Source organism: Rhincodon typus, chromosome 28 (assembly GCF_021869965.1).
Source record: "Rhincodon typus isolate 14 chromosome 28, sRhiTyp1.1, whole genome shotgun sequence".
In the NCBI taxonomy this organism is placed as follows: Eukaryota; Metazoa; Chordata; class Chondrichthyes; order Orectolobiformes; family Rhincodontidae; genus Rhincodon; species Rhincodon typus.
In genome coordinates, this window is record NC_063359.1 from 29568018 (window position 1) to 29585263 (window position 17246).

The window sequence follows — 17246 nt, forward strand, 5'->3', positions numbered from 1 at the left end:
CTGGCTCCATCCCCGCCTCTTCGACCTGTTTGTTTCCTCTCCACCTATCCTCTCCTCTATCCCTCTTCTATCCGCCTCCCACTCTCTCCCTATTTATTTCAAAACCCCCTTCCCCTCCCCCTTTTCTGATGAAGGGTCTAGGCCCGAAACGTCAGCCTCTCTGCTCCTATGATGCTGCTTGGCCTGCTGTGTTCATCCAGCCCTGCACCTTGTTGTCTCGGATTCTCCAGCATCTGCAGTTCCTACTATCTCTGATGTAATTTTATCATCCCAGTGGGCTGGTACCTTTGACATCCTATCCCTTAACCTTAGTGCCTGCATACAAGTGATGATACAAGAACGAAGACCTCCCTCTCTAATCTATGCTCTATCATATGTGTGAAAGCAAGGACGAAAAGCTTTTAATGTGCAGGACTAATTAAAGAAGCTGCTGTTTGTTATGCAAAGTTTGTATGGTAAGATTAAAAAGTAAAAGGGAAAATTTCTGAAAATTTGAAGAGATATTGCACAATGGCTCCTACAACAATTCCTCCACAGCTCTTATCTACTCCTGGCATGTAAAAGCTGATCAGTCTTCTTCCATAGGGAGCTGTGTGCAGGTTGGTTTGACCCCTAACAGTAGCAGCATCCTGTTACAAGTGTGTGCAACTTGGTCCTGTAAGAAAAAATTAAGAATGCTAATATATCCCTGTGAGGTGTTTAGAAAATGTGCCTGTAATGATGAAGTAATTGTATGTGTGCTTGAAATGGTCGAATAACTGTTATGCAGTATTTAAAATGAGAGGTGTGGCATTTGATAGCTAAAGAATGATCAATACGTAATTTTTTTTTAGAAAAATAACTTCAGTAGCTAAACATTTTGCATTTTCTAACAATGTTCAATTTATAGTAACTGTTCAGTGTTATAGCATAAAATGCAACTTGAAGCTAATTGGGGGACAAAATACAGCAGCTTTGCAGCATAAAAGACAATAGTAATTAACATTACAAATTTGGGAGAGTTCATCTTCAGGGAATAAGTTTCATTAAAGTAATGTTTGCTGTTCTTGCTGACGTAAGATATTTTTCCAATTGCAAGCTATAATACAGAAGAATTTATTAATTTTACTGTTCAGCCTAGAAAAACTACAGGCAGAGATCCATTTGGCAGAAACCAAAGAGAAGCAGCACCAGGAAATGTTGAGAGAAACAGCAACATCGATACAGGACAAAAACAATGAATTGGAAAGTCTAAATAGTAAGGTAATTTAAGAAACAGTCCCATGAAATCCATTGATCGAATAATCCAATTTTTCTTGTTCAGGTTACCCAGTATCAGATATTAATGCTGTAGGAATAATGAATTTAGTTGCTCCTGTTGAAGTATGGAGCAAGATGCCAACAAGTTGGAAAATGTGGAAATATTAACTAGCTCGTCACTCACTTCTTTGTGTCTAGTAACAGACCAGCATAATCAAAGACTTGAATGCTGGTCACTTGCTTGCCTCTCAGCCAGTGTTCTGAATGGCTTGGGAGATTCTATAAATGAAAGAAAAACTTGGAAATTTGATACGGTTAAGAATATATTTTTCAAAAGAACACAAGATGAAACACAGTGGAGGCAAAGGCTTAACTTCCAATTCATAATTTTAATTTTAAATCTAGGACCAAATTTACAGCTGTGATATTGTGACTTTTGTTTCTCTCCCATCAGATTGAAGCACTGCAGAAAGAGTTAATGATGCTGGACAGATTTTCAGGCAAAAAGAAAGAGGAGCTTCGCATTTTTCAGAATGATAGTGAAGAAAAAAAAGCAAGCCTGTTGGACGTTCTTCGTAATGTTGAGTCAGAAGTGACTGATAAGCAGCGTCACATTCGAGTGAGTATTTATTTGCAATGCAATGCGTATTCTGAAAGTTTTCAATATCGCCAAATCATCCTGAAGTAGGATATTTTCCCTCAGGCAAAAGTTTACTTTTGGGAAATTTGCTCTGCTTGCCTTAAATTTCTTCTCTTGAGGTGTCTCAAAGGGAGATGCTGTGAAATCGTTTTAATCTCCTGGCAAAATTTGCTTGATTTTCTGGCTACTTGGAGACTTTCTTTCCCAACTGTTCTTTTTGTTGCATGTTCTATACTGCATGTATTCCAGAACAGCTCCATCTAGAACGTAGAACATTACAGCGCAGTACAGGCCCTTCGGCCCTCGATGTTGCGCCGACCTGTGAAACCAATCTGAAGCCCATCTAACCTAAACTATTCCATTATCATCCATATGTTTATCCAATGACCATTTAAATGCCCTTAAAGTGGGCGAGTCTACTATTTTTGCAGGCAGGGCATTCCACGTCCTTACTACTCCCTGAGTAAAGAACCTACCTCTGACATCTGTCCTATATCTATCACCCCTCAATTTAAAGCTATGTCCCCTCGTGCTAGCCATCACCATCCGAGGAAAAAGGCTCCCACTGTCCACCCTATCTAATCCTCTGATCATCTTGTATGTCTCTATTAAGCCACCTCTTAACCTTCTTCTCTCTAACGAAAACAGCCTCAAAACCCTCAGCCTTTCCTCATAAGACCTTCCCTCCATACCAGGCAACATCCTGGTAAATCTCCTCTGCACCCTTTCCAATGCTTCCACATCCTTCCTATAATGCGGTGACCAGAACTGTACGCAATACTCCATGTGCGGCCGCACCAGAGTTTTGTACAGCTGCAACATGACCTCATGGCTCCGAAACTCAATCCCTCTACCAATAAAACCTAACATACTGTACGCCTTCTTAACAACGCTATCAACCTGGGTGGCAACTTTCAGTGATCTATGCACATGGACACCGAAATCTTTCTGCTCATCCACACTACCAAGAATCTTACCATTAGCCCAGTACTCTGTATTCCTGTTACTCCTTCCAAAGTGAATCACCTCACACTTTTCCGCATTAAACTCCATTTGCCACCTCTCAGCCCAGCTCTGCAGCTTATCTGTGTCCCTCTGTAACCTGCAACATCCTTCCGCACTATCCACAACTCCACCGACTTTGGTGTCATCCGCAAATTTACTAACCCATCCTTCTAAGCCCTCATCCAGGTCATTTATAAAAATGACAAACAGCAGTGGCCCCAAAACAGATCCTTGAGGTACACCACTAGTAACTGAACTCCAGGATGAACATTTCCCATCAACCACCACCCTCTGTCTTCTTACAGCTAGCCAATTTCTGATCCAAACCGCTAAATCACCCTCAATCCCATGCCTCCGTATTTTCTGCAATAGCCTACCATGGGAAACCTTATCAAACGCTTTACTGAAATCCAAATACACCACATCAACCGCTTTATCCTCATCCACCTGTTTGGTCACCTTCTCGAAGAACTCAATAAGGTTTGTGAGGCACGACCTACCCTTCACAAAACCGTGTTGACTATCCCTAATCAAATTATTCCTTTCTAGATGATTATAAATCCTATCTCTTATAATCCTTTCCAACACTTTACCCACAACCAAAGTAAGGCTCACTGGTCTATAATTACCAGGGTTGTCTCTACTCCCCTTCTTGAACAAGGGGACAACATTTGCTAGTCTCCAGTCTTCTGGCACTATTCCTGAAGACAATGACGACATAAAGATCAAAGCCAAAGGCTCTGCAATCTCCTCTCTAGCTTCCCAGAGAATCCTAGGATAAATCCCATCCGGCCCAGGGGACTTATCTATTTTCACACCTTCCAGAATTGCTAACACCTCCTCCTTATGAACCTCAATCCCGTCTAGTCTAATAGACTGTATCTTAGTATTCTCCTCGACTACATCTTTTTCAGCAAAAGCAAAGTACTGCTGATTCTAGAAATCTGAAATAAAGACAAAATACTGGAGAAACTCAGCAGGTCAGGCAACATCTGTGGAGATAGATTTGGAGTTAATGTTTTGAGTCCAGTGTAACTCTTTGAAACGTTGACTGTTTCTCTCTCCACAAATGCTGCCAGACCTGCTCAATTGCCCCAGTACCTTTTGTTTTTACTCCATTTATTTCAGACAGATTCGCAGCTGATGTTGAAAGATTAATCTTGGGGAAAACTCTACCTTTGCAAGTGCTGAACCTTGTAAAATGGCTATATTTTAAATGTCCCTTCTAATTTAATGTAAAATGTAATGTTTTGACAAGAACCCATATGACCTCGTCCTAAACATACACAGTGACAAGTCAATGTGATGTTTGGTTACCATTGGGATAGGGCCTCATGTCAAAACTGATTGAAAGTGAGGTGCAAGCTTTAACACCTGGACGCAAAAGAGAAGGCAGCACTTCTTGCTGCATACATACTCTGAGTCAGATAGGGAGATTTAGGGAAGAAGACTCATACTAGATGTTGCTATGCCAAGTAGAGGACGAAAGATTTTTTCTGTTTAACCTCCCAAGTAGTATGTCAATAAGAAAAGATTAAAGACAAAGTTAAAGACAAAAGAGTTGTCAATGGGTGCCTTGCTACTAGAAGCCTATTTAAATATGGTCAGAAGATTGAGTGAAAGCAATTTTGTTTTAAAAGGAAACTGATAGGTTCACCCTTGTGGGCCAGATTGAAGAGATTTTGTTAAAGCCGAAAGAAACTTAAGGACTGCAAACACGGTGCTTCATTTCTACTGAGTGTAGTCTAATGTGTAGGCATGCTATGGGGTTTTCAGTTGCATTAGGAAGTTAGGGCATATTTTGTAGTTTGAAGTGTTAGTTAATATTTCATTGACAAAAACAGAAGTTGCTGGAAAAGCTCAGTAGGTCTGGCAACATCTGTGAAGAGAAATCAGAGTTAATGTTAACGGCTCAGGAGCCAAAACGTTAACTCTGATTTCTCTTCACAGATGCTGCCAGACCTGCTGAGCTTTTCCAGCAACTTCTGTTTTTGTTTGAGTTACAGCATCCGTAGTTCTTTCGGTTTTTATTTAATATTTCATTTGCCGTAACAAACAGAATTAAAACCAATGTCACAGTTGTGAAACGTGATTTTTTGTGTTATGAGATTATTTTGTGTTGATTATTAGGAATTATTTTTTAATTTAAAATTGATGTCTTAACAAAATCATAATGTGCAGAAATTGTGCTCGATCAACTAGTTAACAAATAGTTAAACATGGTAGTACCTTTAAAATGGATAGATCCATTTGGGACATATGTCTTATCAATTTTGAAGGGAAAACTGGAGACCCAAACTGATCTATAAAATCTTTCAATTTGTATGTGTTTTGTAGATTAAGAGGAGACACTTGCTATGCTGAATTTTAGGACGTCTGGTCTCTCTGTACCTTATTTATTTATGATTGTATGTATGCTAACCAAAAATCAGTGTTTCTAATCAGAGGTTACATCTGAAATATTTTTACAGTAAGATCTGTTTTTAGGACTATAATGTGTGATAAAACATGCTGAAATTCTATTTTTAAAAATATGATTTACAGGAACTGAAGGCATTGCTTGAAGAAATGAGTGCACAAAAAGGTGAACTTAATGCTCAGATCAGTGAAAAGAACTCACAGCTTTTCTTGTCAAAACAAGAAGTGATGAATGAGGAAGTAAGGCTTCAGAGCTTGCGAGCACAGACAATCAAGCAAAAGACAGGTTGGTTTCCAAAAATTGCAAAACGTTTTCCAACATAATTGTTAGCATAGAAACTGTTCTGTGACAATATTAATTTCTTGAAAATTGTTTTGCTGACAAGTAATTGAGAATAGATAAAACATAAGTTTTCTTAACGCTGTCAAAATGATGAGACAGTCATTTTGTTAAAGTTTGAAGTTACAATGAGTAGCTCCACCTTGTTCCTAAATTTTTAGTATCTTACCGAACTTAAGTGTAAAGTGAGGGAGGTTTATTCAATGGTTATAGTTTATCCACTGTGTTGAAAAGGATTCTTTTTTAGTACATGCTGATATGAAATGCTCGTTCCCAGTCAGCTGTTTGAGAATTGACGGACATTTGTTTACAAGACATGAATCTTAAAATATATGGAATGAGCAGTTGATATTTTAGATTTGTATCAGAAATCCTTGAAATTTTGCTGGTCTTAGTTTATTACTTCATGGTCGATTTCCTAACAAATTACTTGTAGAGAAAACTTTGTATTGGTCGGTTATTGTTTAGTTTCATCATGCTCAGACAATGGAAAAGCTTCTACTTTTGTAATGGTTAGGAGGCTAGGTAATTAATGGAGGCAATATTTCTCCGTGCATTCTTTTTATTGAGATCAAATGGGAGTGCAAAATTTGTTTAGTGCATTATCATCATGTAGCTTTTAATGTTAATCAGTAACACGTATATGTCAAGATGTTACATTTTAACTTTCTAACTTCAGCTTTAAAGCAGTCCAGATAAAAAGTTATTCCTTTGCTTCTTTTTCCTTTACGGATACTTCTGTCTCCATCAAATGCAGACTTTATTTGCTATCCGTTTTCTTCCCTAGAGCTGAAACATGTTCTGGAAATGGTGCAGTTAGAAAATGATGAACTTCTGGAATTGAAACAGCAACATGAGCTGAAAGTGAAGGAACTGGACAGAATACAAGCAGTGCTGCGGGAGGTCTGTGATTTGTGCAATAAAATACAATGTAAAATTACCTTCAAGAGACAATGATAAAAGAATTTCTCCTGTGTAGTGACATTATAAATACAAATAACATTTACAATGTTGGTACATACATTGACCTGTATAAAACAACCTGCATACCACCTTCTTCCTGTCTGAGAGAGAATATTCACAACAGCTCTTTGTTTTCTGACCTTTAGTCAATGTCATATCTACATGGCCGTTGCTACTTCAATTTCGTGGCCTTCAATTTTGCTAACAAATCTATTATCAAGTACTTTATCAAGTGCCTTTTGAAATTCCATATTCATGACATAACTATTTTATGCATTTCAACCCTCTATGTAATTTAGTCAAAAATGAAGAGATATTGATAAGTTAAGTGAATGAGCAAAACTGTAGCAAATGGTTTCAATGCAGACAGATGTGATGTCATCCACTTTAGAATCAAAATTCTAAAACTGGGTACTTCTATGTGTGAGAAGGTGAAAACAGTGGAGGTACAAAGAAACTTGGACTAACAAAGGTATTATCATTCTGTCATTAAAATATCATGGACAAGTGCAAAAGATAATCAGAAAGTGTGAATACAGTGTTGACCTTTGTACCTGGAAGACATGAAAACCAAGGGGTAGAAAACATACATCAGCTGCACAAAACCTTGTTTAGATCTGGAGTACTGATAGCAGTTCTGGACACCATCTTAGCAGCATCAGTTTACATTGTTGAGAGAGTAAACAAACTAGGATTGCATTCTCTTGAATTTAGAAAAAGGGATTTAATCACTGTTTTCAAGATATTATGGAGATCAAATGAGGTGGAGAAACTATTCTGAGGATTCAGGAGTAAAGGATTAGGGGGTGTAGTACAAAAATTAAAGTCAGCTGTTAAAAAGCTGAAAGTAAGAAACATTCCACACATTTAAAAAACAGGAATTTGTCAATAGAGTGTCATTCCTGACATTCTAACTATAATTGGTCAACTGGTTTCTTGGTTTTTGCTGTTTCCCACATGATTATAATCTCAATTCTAAGTACTAGTGGCATGTAAAACATGACTATTTACTGAGAGAGGAAGCTTTTCATTGGTGAAATCCACCTTCAATTGACAAGGTTTCATCTCTATCAATGAGCCTAGTGAAACAGAGAAGTGCTACATCATGGCCGTTCAAAGGTTGGTTCTTTGTCCCCTTTTAAAGACTTTGGTTCATTTTTCCTTAGGCAGATTCCATGTTATTTTAGTATTGTGCGTAAAAGCATTCTTTTCTTTAATGGCCTATTACAGCAGGTAATATCACTAGTATAATCAAGAATTTAAGCTTTTGTTCCACAAATGCACACTTTTATTTTAAAATAATCCTAAAAGGAGCACAGGCATATTTATCACCATAACTTTATGCATAATATACTTTTTAAGAAAGGACCCAGGTTGTAGTCAGAGTAGTCAGACTTATTTGGTCATATTACATGGTTAATTTTTATAGGCTTATTAAATTTCATTTTGTTTAGGAGAAGAGTGAATTGGAAAACCTGCAACTTACTTCCCAGTGTCAACGAGCAGAAATAGACCACCAGAAACAGCTTATTGAGAAGGATCGGCAAGATGTAGACCAGCTGAACAGCAAGATAAGTTCACTTCAGCACAATATTGAATCTCTGGAGAGAGAGAAAAGCCACATTAAAGGAAGTTGCCTTGTATTGGAAAACAAACTTACTCAAGCCAAAAAGTAAGGAGCAGAGCTGAGATGAACCCTGTTCGATTTCAAAAAAAGCACTAACACAGCTAAAAATAATCTTAATAAGCCAGATTACACAACACAGATAAGTAATACTGTCATGATCCCAGCTGATGGTGGATCCCAGAGTGAAGCCTAGCTTGATACATCATAAGTTCAATTTTTCCAGTTTCCTTTTACTTACAGTACTGAGGAAATGCTGCACTGTTGTAGGTGCTGTCTCTCAGATGAGACCACAGAAGTGTCTCAGCATTGTTTGAAGTATATCTACAGAATTTGATGTCCAAGCCAAAATTTATTCCTCAATCAATTCCAAAAATAGATGATTTGGTCATTTATTTCATTACTGTTTGCGAGGCTTCGCTGTGCCCTAATTGATCACATGATTTTCACATTAAACAGTGACCACACACTTTGAAAGCGCTCTTTACAATTTCTGAAGACTGAAAACTTTAAAAAGAAATTCAGACTTCCAGTTCGTGATGGAAGGCAGGATGTCAGAATTTCGAGTTTTAGACTTCTATGGTAACAGAAAATCAAAAATATAATTGATTATACACCATCTTTATAGGCAACTTGTACTTTAAACCACAAAACAGAACATTCACTTTTTTTTATCACAGCTTTAAACATAATTCACAGGTATTATTTACCCTACTTTTTAAGTAGACGTTAAATTTTTCCTGAACTGGTTAAGATTATTCTGAGAACCTGAGAAGTTATTTCTGCTCTTTTCCTTGACGATAGAAAATGTGGGAAACATGTAAGCTCATTTTTGCAGGAAAAATAGAGAAGCTGAATGTTATTTAAAAGGAGAAAGATTGCAGAAAGCGACAGAACAGAGGGATTTGGGTGTGCTCATTCATGAAACACAAAAAGTTTGTATCCAAGTTCAGCAGGTAACAGGGAAGGCAAATGGAACGTTGGCTTTTTTTTCAAAGGCAATCGAGTGAAATTTTGCTAAAATTGTACAAGGTATCAGTCAGACCACAGGTGTGAATAGTTTTAAATCCCTTATCTAAGGAAAGATATACTGGCATTGAAGGTAGTCCAGAGAAGATTCCCTAGGCTGACACCAAGTTTGGAGTGACTGTCTTAGGAGAGGTGGAGCAGGTTAGGCTTGTACTCATTGGAATTTAGAAGAATGAGAGGTGACCTTATTGAAATACACAAGACTCTTAAGGGACTTGACAAGGTAGCTGCAGTAAAGTTGTCTCCCCTTGTGGTAGAGTCAACGCCAAGATATAATCTCAGAATAAGGATTCACATATTTAAGACCTGAGGAATTTCTTCTCTCAAAGTGTAGTGAATCTGTGAAATTACTTACTGCAGAAGGGTGTCAAGGCTGGGTTGTTAAGTATATTCAAGGCTGAGACAGATTTTTGTTTACCAATAAGGGAATCAAAGGCTGAATGGCCTCCTCCTATTTCTTGTGTTTTTTTCTTAGTCCTGACTGCTGAGAGCCTGTTATATGCTTTTGAGATGGAACCTCTTCTTTCCCTCCCTCTGAGCAGTAAGAACTTACAGCAATACTACCTCTGCCTGACCCTAGAACTGATCTAGTTGACCCATTGAAAACCCAACAACAGATCACTCCATTGTTCCTAGGCAGCACTGAATGTATCAACCATTGTAGCACCATGTCCTCAAATGTTATAATTCTCCAGCTGACTTGCACTCCACAGCTGCCACCCAAAATATGCATGTGCAAATGGACACCAAGAGGATTTCATATTATGCAGAACGCTCTATTAAAATTTTTATTTGAATCTAATGCATTGAATCCAATAATTTTTTTCAGTATTTCTCCACATATGTTTTGATGCCTTTGCATTAAACCTGAAACGATTAAATTTTAAATGACTTCTTGGAATTCAGACAGATTTATAAATATGATTTTCATATTTCACCTTTGTTATTCCAGAGCCTTTGAAGCCACTGAAGACAATAACAGAAATGCTGCAGGTAAACTGCAGAAACAACAAACTGAGATAAGTGAACTGAGTCAGGAAATCAGTCAAGTCACTATCCAAAAGGAAGAGCTAGACAGGAAAATTGGAGACATGGAAACCTGTCTGCAAGGTACATCAATTAATCATTTTGTAAAACACAAAATGCTGTTATTCCAGTGATAGTAAGAACTGCCGATGTTGGAGTCAGAGATAACACAGTGTGGAGCTGGAGGAGCACATCCTTCTTTGCTGCAATGAAAAAAAGCCCTAGCTTCCTCAACTTTTCCTCATAAGACCTGCCCTACACTCCAGACAGCATCCTGGTAAATCTCCTCTGCACACTCTCTAAAGCTTCCACATCTTTCCTATAATGAGGTGACCAGAACTGAACACAATATTCCAAGTGTGGTCTAACCAGAGTTTTGTAGAGCTGCAGCATAACCTTGCAGCTCTTAAACTCAGTTCCCCTGCCAATGAAAGCCAACACATCATACACCTTCTTTACAACCCTATCGACTTGGGTAGCAACTTTGAGGGATCTATGGATGTGGACCCCAAGATCTCTCTGTTCCTCCACACTGCCGAGAATCCTGCTATTAACCCTGTATTCTGCAATCAAATTCGACCTTCCAAAATGAATCACTTCACACTTTTCGTTGTTGAATTCCATCTGCCACTTCTTTGCCCAGCTCTGCTTCTTTTCAGTGTCCCATTGCAATCTACAACAGCCCTCCACACTGACCACAACTCCACCAACCTTCGTGTCATCGGCAAGCTTACTAACCCAACCTTCCAAGTCATCCAAGTCATTTATAAAGATCACAACGAGGAGAGGTCCCAGAACAGATCCCTGCGGAACACCACTGGTCATCAAGCTCCAGGCTGAGTACTTTCCATCTACTACCACCCTCTGTCTTCTATTGGACAGCCAGTTTTGTATCCAGACAGCCAAATTTCCTTGAATCCCATGCCTCCTTACTTTCTGAATGAACCTACCATGTGGAATCTTATCAAATGCCTTGCTAAGGTTGGCACACCACATCCACTGCTCTGCCTTCATGAATGTGTTTTGTCACATCCTCAAAGAATTCAATAAGGTTTGTGAGGCATGACCTGCCCCTCACAAAGCCATGCCATTTCTAATCAAACTGTGCGTTTCCAAACAATCATAAATACTATCTCTCAGAATCCTCTCCAATAATTTGCCCACCACAGAAGTAAGACTGACCGGTCTGTAATTCCCAGGATTATCCCTATTTCCTTTCTTGAACAAGGGAATGACATTTGCCACCCTCCAATCATCTGGTACTACTCCAGTGGACAGTGAGGACGTAAAGATTATTGCCAAAGGAGCAGCAATCTCTTCACTCGCTTCCCGTAGAAACCTTGGGTATATCCCTTCTGGCCCAGGGGACTTATCTATTCTCATGTTTTTCAAAATTTCTAGCACATCCTCCTTCCTAACATCAACCTGTTCGATCATATCTGCCTGAACGTCAAGGTCCCTCTCATTGGTGAATACTGAAGCAAAGTATTCATTAAGGACCTCCCCTACCTCCTCTGACTCCGTGCACAAGTTCTCTCCACTATCCCTGATTGCCCTACCTTCACTCTGGCCATCCTCTTGTTCCTCACCTAAGCATAGAACGCCTTGGGGTTTTCCTTGATCCTGCCTGCCAAGGTTTTCTCATACCCCCTTCTAGCTTTCCTAATTCCATTCTTCAGTTCCTTCCTGGCTACCTCATAGACCTCTAGAGCCCTGTCTGATCCTTGCTTCCTCAACCTTAAGTAAACTTCCTTCTTCCTCTTGACTAGGTGTTCCACATGTCTTGTCATCCAAGGTTCCTTACCATTCTTTCCTTACCTCAGTGGGACAAACCTATTCAGTACTTGTAGCAACTGCTCCCTAAACAACCTCCACATTTCTGTCATGCATTTCCCTGAAAACATCTGATCCCAATTTATGCTCTGCAGTTCTTGCCTAATAGCATTGTAATTCCCCCCCTCCCAATTAAATACTTTCCCATACCATCTGCTGCTGTCCCTCTCCATGACTATAGTAAAAGTCAGGGAGTTGTGATCACTATCACCGAAATGCTCTCCCACTGAGAGGTCTGACACCTGGCCTGGTTCATTGCCAAGCACCAAATCCAATTTGGCCTCCCCTCTAGTCGGCCTATCTACATATTGAGTCAGAAATTCTTCCTGGACACACCTAACAAAATCTGCTCCATTCAAACTATTTGCACTTAGGAGGTTCCAGTCTATAGTAGGGAAGTTGAAGTCACCCATGACAACAACCCTATTACTTCTGCACCTTTCCAAAATCTGCCTCCCAATCTGTTCCTCAGTGTCTCTGTTGCTTTTGGGGGGTCTATAGAAAACTCCCAATCAAGTGACTGCTCCTTTCCTGTTTCTGACTTCCACCCATACTGAGTCAGTGGACAAACCCTCCTCTATGACCTCCCTTTCTGCAACTGTGATACTATCCCTGATTAGCAATGCCACTCCCTCACCTCTTTTACCTCCCTCCCTTTTTCCTTTGAAATATCTATACCCCTGAACATTCAACAACCATTCCTGCCCCTGTGTTATCCAAGTCTCCATAATGGCCACAACATCGTAGTTCCAAGTACTGATCCATACTCTGAGATCGTCACCCTTATTCCTGACACTTCTTGCATTGAAGTAGACCGCAACCCATTGCACTGACTGCCACTTTGCCCTATCAACTGCTTATCCTTCCTCACAGATTCTCTGCTTGCTCTAACTGCCTGTACATGGGCTACCCCATCCTCTGATTTGTAACTCCGGTTCCCATCCCCTTGCCAAACTAGTTTAAACTTCCCAAAGAGCCCTAGCAAACCTCCCGCCCAGGATATTGGTGACCCTCCAGTTCAGGTGCAACCCGTCTTTCCTGTACAGGTCCCACCTTCCCCAGAAGGTATCCCAATGATCCACATATCTGAAGCCCTCCCTCCTACACCAGCTCTGTAGCCACGCATTCAGCTGCACTTGCTGTCTATTCCTCGCCTCACTATCCTGTGGCACCGGTAGTAATCCTGAGATTACTATTCTGCTTGTCCTGCGTTTTAGCCTCCATCCTAACTCCCTATATTCACTTTTCAGGTCCTCATCCCGTTTCCTAGCTATGTCATTGCTACCGATGTGTACCATGACTTCTGGCTGCTCTCCCTTCCCTCAAGAATCCTGAAGACTCGATCCGAGACATCCCTGACCCTGGCACCCGGGAGATAACATACCATCTGGGAGTCTCGCTCGGTATCACAGAATCTCCTGTCTGTTGCCCTAACCATTGAATCGCCTATCACTATCGCTTTGCTATTCTCCCCCCTTCCCTTCTGAGCCACAGAGCCAGGTTCAGTGCCAGAGATCTGGACGCTATGGCTTTCCCCTGGTAGGTCGTCCCCGTCAACTGTATCCAAAGTGGTATACTTATTATTGAGGGGAACAGCCACAGGGGATCCCTGCACTATCTGCCTATTCCCTTTCCCCCTCCTGACAGTCACCCAGCTACCTATGTCCTGTAACTTGGGTGCGACCACCTCCTTATAACACCTATCTATCACCCCCTCAGCCTCCCAAGTGATCTGGAGTTCATCCAGCTCCAGCTCCAGCTCCAGTTCCCTAACGCGGGCTGTGAAGAGCTGGAGTTGGGTGCACTTCTCGCAGGTGAAGTCAGAAGGGACACTAATAGTGACCCTTACATCCCACATCCTACAAGAGGAGCATGCAACTGCCCTAACTTCCAGTCCCTCTATTCTAGATTGCCAAAAGAATAAAGAAAAAAAACCTTACCTTGTCTTTCCGACCCTCCCCACAGTCTGTTTTTTGGCTAGAGGAGGAGGAAGGGTGGGAGACACTACACGTGTAGTGTTTCGGGTTTAGCCAATGCCCGAATATAATAGTTCACTGCCCCACCCCCACTCTCACCTCTCCCACCACTCAAATCAAGAAGGCCGCTGACTCATGAGGCAAGGTTTTATAAGGAAAACCTTACCTTCCCGGCTGCCCCCTGGCTCACGCTCTCGCCTTTTCCGCCACTCAAATCAAGAATTTGCCTTTTGGTGATTTGCCTTCTGCTGACCAAATTAGCAAGGAACAGTAAAATTAGAAGCTGTTTCATGATCCACATTCTAATTGGCAAAGGATGGTAGGAAAACAGCTGCTTGAAGATGAAAAAATTTAATCCTAAATGGAAATTGAAATTGCGAATTGCTGATGGCTCCTTTATATTGTCCTGCATTGTGTTCTAACTTGCAAGCAAATTGGCTTGCAAATGGACTTGAATGGAATCGATTTGCAACCTGCGGATTGCATATACATCATTTTTCCTACTTCGCAATATCAAAATGAACTGACCCTAATATTTTTGATGGATCGCTGGCAAAAGTCCTGCTTTGCTATGCTTAGAACAATAGATCAGAATATTGTTAATATTGATACCTAATTTTTTTTGGTCAGATGTCTTTGGAACAACTTTCAGTAGGTGAGGGAAATACAAAAAAATTAAAACATTTCATACTTAATCAGAAACTATTTCTATTGAATAGAGAGGAAGGCAGAGCTGCAAATGGTGATGAATAATCTCAGAGATACCAAAGATCAGCTGCAATTAGCAGATCAGGTAAAGCCATGATTTTGTTTTAATTTGAACCCCCATGTGTTTATACAGAGTTGATTGTGAGGTTTAAGAATGGATAGAGTAAAAGTAACTTGTAAACTATTTTATGGAGTGCTAGATATTCCATTATCAATAAGTGGAATGCAGTAGGCAAGGGGTTATTGATTATGTCGTCAACTCAAATGGGGAAAAATATGAAAATCATAAATATAATTTTCAGTAACTTTATTTTCATAGAGCTCAAAACAATGAAGCATTCTTTTAAAAAAAGAATATTTTACAGTAGCTGTGTGATATTTTGATTAAAATCCCACAAGGGTCAGTGCTGGGTCCACTGCTTTTCATCATTTATGTAAATGATTTGGATGCGCATATAGGAGGTATGATTAGTAAGTTTGCAGATGACACCAAAATTGGAGCTGTAGTGGACAGTGAAGGAGATTATCTCAGAGTACAACAGGATCTTGACCAGATGGGCCAATGGGCTGAGGAGTTTAATTTAGATAAATATGAAGTGTTGCAATTTGGTAAGGCAAGTCAGGGCATGACTTATACAGTTAATGGTAGTGGGGAGTGTTCCCAAGCAAAAGCACCTTGGAACAGAGATGCATAGTTCCTTGAAAGTAGAGTCACAGGTAGACAGGATGGTGAAGAAGGCGTTTGGCACGCTTGCCTTCATTGGTCAAAACATTGAGTGTAGGAGTTGGGATATCGTGTTTCAGCTGTACAGGACATTGGTGAAGCCACTTTTTTGAATACTGAGTACAATTCTGGTAGCCATTCTATAGGAAGGATGTTGTTAAACTTGAGAGGGTGCAGAAAAAATTTACAGGGATGTTGCCGGGACTGGAGGGTATAAGGAGTCATAGAGAGAGGTTGAATAGGCTGGGGCGGTTTTCCCTGGAGCATCATAGGCAGAGGATGACCTTATAGAGGTTTCTAAGATCATGAGGGGCATGGATAGGGTGAATAGCCAAAGTCTTTTACCTAGGGTGGGGGAGTCCAAAACTAGAGGACACAGGTTTAAGGTGAGAGGAGAAAGATTTGAAAATACCTAAGGGGTAACATTTTCACAGAGAGGGCTATGCATGTATGGAACGAGCTGCTAGAGGAAGTGATGGAGGCGGGTACAATTACAACATTCAAAAGGCATCTGGATGGGTGTATGAATAGGAAGGATTCAGAAGGATGTGGGCCAAATGCTGGTAATTGAGACTAGGTCAGATTAGGATGTCTGGTCACCGCAGACGAGGTGGACTGAAGGGTCTATTTCTGTGCTGAATGATTCTATAAGTTATGATATTTTATGTATGGACAATACTTCCTTGATTTTTCTTTCTTGGTAAACAGATCCAAAGTATCTCAGTGGAACACATTTTATAGCTATATATTCTAAATACTTACAACAAGTGCAATTTAGTAATTGTGTAATGTTCACTTAGTTTAATCTTTCCAGTTGAGTTATAGCACAGAAAAAGGCTTTTGTACAATGATAAACAATGCATGTTCAGAAATTGTTATACCTTGTTCAACAAAAACCATGTGAAGTATTTAGATTTTTAATTGTTCAATTAACTGTAACTTAATACTTGCAAAATTTGTATTTTCTGTAAAGTCGCCATAGTCCATGAGGACCATAGGGTTGTTTTGTCATTAGAGAGAAACAATTGGTGAATTTAATGTGAGCGTCATCTCACCGCGGGTGAGGGGCAAAGTTGAGAAGGCTGCATTTTCATAATAAATGCTAATGTCAGATAGTCATTGATGTTTCATGAATTTCCTAGGACCTTCAGAATATTACTAAAAGGCGTGATGTGTTAAAAACTGAACAGCTGACGTTGAAGGAAAATGTAAATCAAAGTGCACGTAAATATCAGGCTTGTCTGGAGAAAGAGAAAAGAAAGGAGCAAGAGTTATTCATGCTTCAGCAACAAATTGAAGAAAAACAAAATGAACTCTCAGAGCAGCAAAGGGTAGGAGGGTTATCTAATAATCTACATAAATCCATTAGTAATGTTGTATTTCATTGTGGAAATAATTACGATTATGTTAACAGCAATTGACATTAAAAACAGATTTTATAAAGGAAGTTTCTATAAAAGAAGGGAAAAGTTCAAAGGTTCCAATTTTGTTTTCATGGAATGCGAGCATCGTTAGTAAGGCCAGCAGTTATTTCCCATTCTTAATTGCCTTTGAAAAAGTGGGAGTAATGTACCTTAAAATGCTGTAGTCCGTGTGCTGTTAGTAAACCCAGAGTACCATTGAGTATAACAAGGTGTAGAGCTGGATGAACACAGCAGGCCAAGCAGCATCAGAGGAGCAGGAAGGCTGACGTTTCGGGCCTAGACCCTTCTTCAGGGTCC

At 39.9% G+C, this 17246-nt stretch overlaps 1 protein-coding gene across 6 annotated transcripts in view; it reads left to right on the forward strand.

Annotated features, from left to right (window-relative positions):
- The window catches only part of cntrl (centriolin), a 114152-nt gene that overhangs the window by 81896 nt on the left and 15010 nt on the right, over positions 1-17246 (forward strand). For all 6 annotated transcript variants that reach the window (XR_007265065.1, XM_048613717.1, XM_048613716.1 and 3 more), the window contains 8 exons: positions 1116-1242; positions 1694-1858; positions 5429-5588; positions 6430-6545; positions 8060-8277; positions 10211-10368; positions 14813-14886; positions 16668-16856. Coding sequence is in view for 5 of the 6 variants with exons in the window: in XM_048613717.1 (XP_048469674.1) it covers positions 1116-1242; positions 1694-1858; positions 5429-5588; positions 6430-6545; positions 8060-8277; positions 10211-10368; positions 14813-14886; positions 16668-16856 (1207 nt within the window). In the remaining variant the exon portion in view is untranslated. The remainder of the gene's footprint in view (positions 1-1115; positions 1243-1693; positions 1859-5428; positions 5589-6429; positions 6546-8059; positions 8278-10210; positions 10369-14812; positions 14887-16667; positions 16857-17246) is intronic.